The 7500-nt window shown below is 36.0% G+C and overlaps 1 protein-coding gene across 3 annotated transcripts in view; it reads left to right on the top strand.

The window, feature by feature from the left end:
• The window catches only part of LOC138862022 (lysophosphatidylserine lipase ABHD12-like), a 58557-nt gene that overhangs the window by 49528 nt on the left and 1529 nt on the right, over positions 1 to 7500 (top strand). For all 3 annotated transcript variants that reach the window (XM_070122791.1, XM_070122792.1, XM_070122790.1), the window contains exon 10: positions 6930 to 7500. This exon is cut by the window's right edge and continues 1529 nt beyond it. In XM_070122791.1, coding sequence (XP_069978892.1) covers positions 6930 to 6966 — 37 coding nt within the window. In that variant the 3' untranslated portion in view covers positions 6967 to 7500. The remainder of the gene's footprint in view (positions 1 to 6929) is intronic.

The raw sequence follows: 7500 nt of genomic DNA, 5'->3' as shown, positions 1-7500 counted from the left end.
ACAGAACGTTATCCGCTGAACTGAAGCAACACTAATGAGTCTTACTTAAAACTGTTTCTATATCACCACCTGGTTAATCATTACCTTTTATTGATAATTACCACCTTTATAAATAGTCTTATAAATTCTGATACCTATCTCTCTCTCTCTCTCTCTCTCTCTCTCTCTCTCTCTCTCTCTCTCTCTCTCTCTCTCTCTCTCTCTCTCTCTCTCTCTATATATATATATATATATATATATATATATATATATATATATATATCTCTCTATATCTCTCTCTCTCTCTCTCTCGCTCGCTCTCTCTCTCTCTCTCTCTCTCTCTCTCTCTCTCTCTCTCTCTCTCTCTCTCTCTCTCTCATACATTTGTATGTATATGTATGTATGTATGTATGTATGTATATACATTATACATACAAACATTCACATATACATATATATATCTATTAATCTATATATGCATATATATATTATATATATACATACACATATATATATGCATAATATATATATATATATATATATATATATATATATATATATATATATATATATATATGTGTGTGTGTGTGTGTGTGTGTGTGTGTGTGTGTGTGTGTGTGTGTGTGTGTGTGTGTGTGTGTAGGCCTATATATATACACAAGCCAAAAGATATGCAGTACATATACATATACATGTATATATTTTTGTATATACTGAATTGTATGTATATATGCATATATGTATATAGTATATATATATAGACACATATATGTAGAGGGAAAGAGATCACACATATATATATTCATATCTATGTCTCTCAAAAAAAATCAAGCATTTCGTCATAAGATATTATGATAAAAAATTGTTACATTCCAGTAAAACTTTCATCTTAAGGGGACCGTCCCTGAGAGAGGGGGGGGGAGGGGGTTAAATTAAGATAGTTAGCGTATAGTAAAGGTACATGGATGAGGAATCTACCAAACGAGTATTAACCGCCTGCTATGGCTCGTTGTCTTGCAGCTGGCGTGCGAGTCCCTCAGCACCCGGAGAGGTACGTCGCTATTGAGCGCCCAGGTACACCTATGTGGACTTTTGCTTGTGGCAATCGTGCATAAGGCATTTAATTATGACATTGCGCATAGATATGAGTTCGTGAATGTTCAAGGAACACTTTTATACCAATATCAGGAAAAAATTATATCACCGTGATTTATGACGAAATATTTTGTGAAATATATCTAAAAAAAAATGTATGTGTTGTGTCCTTTTACACACGAAATATGCTTTGATCGAGACTCCCTGGTAATATGTTTTAGTTTACGTGGTAATATATACGTATATCACATACGAAGCACTAATGTTTAAAAATAGCCTTATAAGGAAGGATTGAAATATTTCCGTTACATTTCGCTCAACGGTCGGTACATCACAGCAGGGGGCAATTTGAATTGATTTGAAATTGGTAGTTACCGTTGTAAAGACCAATTCAATACGAATGTTACCTAAATGTCGGATTTTTAAACTTCGGATGTATAAGCGAGATACAGATTATTTCATGTTGAAGATGATAGTACTCAGTAATACCTGCTCTGAAATAAAAACTATATGGAATTTTGAGATCGGTTGTATGCATAGTCTTCGTCTGGCGTTCAAAAAGCTATCGCATCCGTTTCGTGCGTTCCCGATAAAAATGAATATGTTTAGACGTTACCGTAAATCTTAGGCACCATAAATTGGCAAATATCCCACAACACATAGGCGTCTGCATGATTTTATGCACTTCTTAGTAAAGATAATGGGTGCAAATGGCTAATCATTAACTTTACACTTGTTCTCCCTTGCAATCTGTTAATATTGACAATTATCAAAGAAAATGGGTATGAGAGGGATAACTAATAAATTTTATTATTTAGATATGAAAGTCAATGTAGGCCTACTAAATGATGATGATTAATCTTTTTAACTTTATGTGCGTGCGTTCACGTACATATGATCCTCCTCGAAAATTATAAACACCCAGTGACCATCTCCCCCTCCCCCCCCCCCTGTGTGAGGCATGGGGAATATTCAACGACTTTCGTAAGTTCTCGAATTCAATGTACTAAATTCATATGCTTTTGAAATTCTCAAAATTGAACCACCATGTTGTATTCATGCCAGGACTTTATAATTAGAATGATTTTGTACTAATGTTGCCATCCACAGTTCCCCATTTCTTCAAAATAAAAAATTAATAAAGAATAAAATGGAAAATAAAAAAAAATATTTAAAAAAAAAAAAGGTTTTTATCTGGTTTAGATTAGTTGTCTCTATGGTAAAATGCATTTATTAAGCTTTTCACACGAAAATATCAACTTTAATGAACAACGAAAAAAAAAAAAAAAAAAAAGTGACATACCTTTACAGAATAGCGTCCCTATTGAACATGAAAATTCCTATTGACTTGGTAATCATTGCATTGCAAAGTACACTAAATAAGCGTTTTTTTGATATATAATATCATTAGATTCAGAGAAAAATAACAGAGACAACGAACTTTGGCAAGGTGCCAAATACAAAACGCCGTAGCTCGGCCATTTTTTTATGAATCTTCGGTACTTCCCAACTCACGTAATTTTCATGCGATCCAAATGCAGTTTGTTGCTTTCACTAGAGCCTCGGCGTCCCATAGCCATGTAAAAGGCCGATTTTTGAATTTTGCCTTAATCAAAAAATAATAATATTTTAATGCTGAAAAACGCATTCAAAAATAGTTCTCTATGTCAAGCTGTCCCCCGCCAAAAAAAAAAGGAAATTCAAAATTCGGCCTTTTACATGGCTATAGGCTAGAGTTGATCTAACACTAGCATTTTTGGGGGAATATTCTGTAAAGAGCTCTGATAGTTGGGATGTACCGAAGACATACCAAAAAAAACAGCGATTTTTTTCAACTTTTTAGGGGGTGCCCCCCCCCCCCCAATGGGGGAGCAAAGTTAAAATTTATATATATAACGAAGCGCAATTCTTTGCTCTATAGCATGCAAAAAGAATCAATCAGTTATCTCTAACCGATATTTTTTTATGATGTATAGAGTAGGGAAAGGTGGCCATTCTCAGGGACGGTCCCCTTAATCATTATTCATAAAGAAATGGATCCAATGCTAAATGTAATTTTACATTAGGCTATTAAAAGGTGTGTTTGTATATTGGTAACATTTGTTATCAAATACTTATTATGTTTTGTTGCTATAGAGGAAAATAGTCATAATGATGGAATTATGCATTTTCATTCAGATTTCGTACTTGAAGATGTGTTAGAAATCCTTTAATTCATGATAAATCAAACTTGCTGAGTGATTTACATCAAGTGTTTCCGCACCTCTATGCATTGGCAAAGGCCAATCCTTATTTACATTAGTCATATTGTTTTTTTCCCGTTACTATGCATCCTCAGTAGGTTGCTCTTGCACATTAATTGATTTCCACATGGCAAAGTGACATTTACACACTCCTGAAGGTATTTATGAAGCTGATATGAGCTGAGTAGGGTCGCTACGATAAGCGTCACGAGAGGTTTTGGGCTCCCGTAAATGTCTCTCGTACGGAGATGTGTTTACGATCTCGGGAGTGTTTTGAAAATACGCTCGCTGCGAGAAACTAGAGAGTAACTTGTTTTACGATATAAACAGACCATTTACGATATCGTAAGACGTTAGTAAATCCGACCCCTGATCCACAGCCTGATACCCATTATGTGCTGAACCTGGTCATGATCGATCAAACTGCTCTGCACAATCATGCATATGTGCCAATTGTGGTGGCTCCCAGGCTGAGATTTGAAGAATTGAAAATCCTATTTTTATGATCTGCATGCCATTCGAGTTGGCACAAAAAAAGTACATCTTGCATAAAAAGTACTTATTTTATGGCTTATGCAGTGGGGGTGTAAAATGCTTGCCTAAAAGGTAACTACAGAAGGAGTTAAAAAGAAAACAAGTTTTCCATCATCCTAAGATGAAATACAAGTAAAAGTACTTATCTGAACATGAAGTCAATGAAGAATCACACCTGAAGATTTGTCTTTGTTTAACATCCATTCCTAACATAATGAAAGGGTAGGGTTGGGGGAAAGGAATATGATATAAAACAAGACAAGGAATGGGGATACTCTGACATAGGAATAATTTCAGAGAATAGAATCCAATATTTTGAAACTGAAGCTGTTTATTTGAAAACCCACACCAATTAAAGAATTTTTTTTATGATTCCTTAAGACACTACATTAAAGTGAAGATGTCATTGTCATGCAGGGCAATGTTAAATGAAAAATACCTATTCACAAATGAGCCCACTGGCCTTGACTTGAAACCTTAGTCAAGTCAAAGGATCTTAGAAAAGCTATAGAAGATGCACAGCTTCTCACTTGATTAGATCCTGGAACAGCTTCTTTAATCACTTGACAAATGGCTTTCATCAGATCCCAAGGATTGTAAGCTTTATTATTGTGTGGTTTAATCCAAAGTCTATCAGAATTACAAGTAAAAGAGTTCAGGTATCTTTTAAACAGGACAGAGAGTGGGATGTGAGATCTAGTTAAAGCTGCCCATTGTGATTCTCTCATTCCTGATGCTAAGGCTAATAAGAATACAGTGATTGCAAAGATATCTTGTTGGGATGAGTTCGGACTGAATCTAGGTTGTTCTAAAAGTGATAAAACAACTTTTAATAGGCCAAGAAGGAATGGATCGCCTATTCCTTTTTTTTTTTTTTTTTTTCTTTTAATCAAGAACTTCTTGGTCTATTTCTATACCCATGCCTATTTTACGAGGAAACTTTAGTACACAGAAATGAGTTTTAACATTTTCTCCTGAAAGATTCTTAACTTGGAAGAGCCAAGAAGGAAACTGCAATAAAGTGCCAGAATTTTATGATTTTACTCTTTATAAAGGATTTGAATAACTTCCAACCCGATTTGTACTGTCTGGTAGAGGATTGGGTGAAACCTTTATGGATGTCTGTTACTAAAGAATCCTTATTTTGTATCCTTAGATTGAAAGCTTTGTGGAGAAAATCCACATGTGAAGATTCATGCAATTCATGAACTGTGAGGAATTCATGTTCAGAATTACTTTGTGTCCCAGTGGTACTGGGTGCGGACGCCAGCTAAGAGGTGCAGACATCTATGGCTGAGCTTCCTATAAGGGAGCTAAAAACATTACTGGTCCTTGAAGTGTCCTTAAGTAAGACACCACTTGAAGCATAATCTTCATTATTCGGGGTGAGAATAGGTAAATGTAATTTATCCATTCCACTCTACTGCAAGTGCATCTGGACCTCCTGCTAGTGTGGTGTAGGACTTTATTATGAACAATTTCATGTTGAATTGGGAAGCAAATAGGTTTATTTCTGGTAGTCCAAACTCGTCTACCAGTTTTTTTAATACTTTGTCTGACAGTGACAAGTTTATTTCGAAACCCTTGTTGTGGGACAGGGCATCTGCCCACAAGTTGCAGGAAACAATGTTTCTTGGATGTGATAAGGTTGGGCTTATGAGGTTTGCCAATCACTAGCTACCAGATGTGAATGTAAGAGGTTGGGGCATTGAACAGGTGAATGAAAGGGGTCTTTGCAGGAGGGTTTATTGGGGAGGTAGATGTGTGACCCCATGAGAGACCTGTGCCCCAGGTGCTGAGAGCAGAATGGTGATGAGCGAGACCGTTGTCTGTCAGCCGTCTGCCGTTCTGCGTCTCCTCTGTGTCTGACGAGACGTCCTTTTATGCAGCCATTCCTTGCGTGGGCTTATGCTTGCTTAAGCCGCAGAAAGTGAAAGCAGTGTGAACACCTGCATCAGCTGAAGGAAGAAGGCAGCTGCTTGGGACAGAGGTGTGAAAAAGGGAACCATCTGGCCTTTGACATATTATTAACATGGGCTGTTAGTTCCAGTAGTATATCTGAAACTCGAAGAAGTTCTGAAGATCGAGCAGACCCTTGGTGGATGATACAATGTACTGCTGCTGAATTATCTGAAAGAACGTGTATTCCTTGACAGAATACTTGGGTGGACTGTAGAGCCAATTTGATAGTCTGAAGTTCCCTGACATTTATGTTTTTGTGTAGGAACTGGTATGTCCATTTGCCAAAATCTTGAGACCCTTCTAAGGTTTGAAAACCCCAGCCCCAATCTGAAGCATCTATCATTATTGTTAATGATGGGTTTGGAAGAACCCAAGGCATCACTGATTCCAGATGGTTGTCCTGCATCCACCAGCTGAGAAGGGAAACCATACCAACTGATCTTGGTCTTCAATAGAAAACAGTGATCTTCCTTCGAAAATCGTAATCTCAGATGACCCAAATTTATTACTTCTGCAACATAATTTAAGGAACCTTGTAAACTCTCCTATTGTCTTCGGGACATTGATTTTGCATGGATAGATGGGTAAACCTTCCACCATCCCCTTCAGTTCTCTTCTGAAAGAGAGACTGTTTGAGTGATAGAATTCCAATGGAGGCCTAACCAAAATAGTTTTCTTGTAGGAACAATATATGATTTTGGAAAATTGAAAAGAAGGACCATTTCTGTACCTAGTCTCAATGATGTGTCTAACATTCTTTAGCACTCTTCTGCTGAGGGTGTTAAAACAAGCCAGTTGTCCACATGGAAAAGAATGCTGATTCCCAGGTAAATCAACTGGGAATGAATGGGCACCAACAGTTTTGTGAAAATCCTTGGTGTTATATTTAGCCCAAAATGTTAGAACTTTGAATCTTTAAATCTGTGAATTTATTGGAAAATCGAGAAACTTCCTGAACCTTGGATGTATTGGGAAATGTGCTAGAACTGTATTGGCAATCTCTATTATACTCTGCATTCATAGTTACACATGCCTGTTATGAGTAGTATGCATGGTAGTTTATCACAAGAAAGCTAGTAGTCAGAATCTTAATATATATATATGTTTATATTTCAGGGACTTCTTTTCAAAGGCAATTGAAGGACCAAATTAAATAGATCAGCTGAAGATCTATATGCTATAATGGATTACATGCATTTTGCAAACTTGATGCACAATATATCGAGGATAATACTCATTGCAAAAAAGTAAGTATATCTAAATATCATGGGTAAGTGATAAAGAAGTGTGTTGGGACCACCTAATTTTTATCTTTATAAAGTACTGTGTAAGGTGTAGGGCTTACCTTGTAGTAATTGCTAAATGGTATTTCTTGTACAGTTGGAAAATTCCAATTACAAACAATATTTTTTGTGTTAAAGTAGACTGCAGTCCTACTTATCAGAAATTCATAAGTAAAAGTATTATTTGTATGTGATAATATGTCTTTTTTAAAACATGTTTCTGAGGATGTTATCAAAGATATACACTGCAAAATTATTTAAAGATAATGAACATTTGCATTCATAAGGAGGTACACCAGCGAAGAGGATTCTTTGTTGATTTTATTGTTTGCTGTAGCTGTCTGGTTTGATACAGCGTGTAACAGTATTTACTTTTGTAATGTAAGTTCTAGTGAATTAAGAAA

This window comes from Penaeus vannamei, chromosome 6 (assembly GCF_042767895.1).
Source record: "Penaeus vannamei isolate JL-2024 chromosome 6, ASM4276789v1, whole genome shotgun sequence".
Lineage (NCBI taxonomy): Eukaryota > Metazoa > Arthropoda > Malacostraca > Decapoda > Penaeidae > Penaeus > Penaeus vannamei.
The sequence above is the reverse complement of the archived record's forward strand: the minus strand, read 5'-3'. Positions and strand labels throughout refer to the sequence as shown.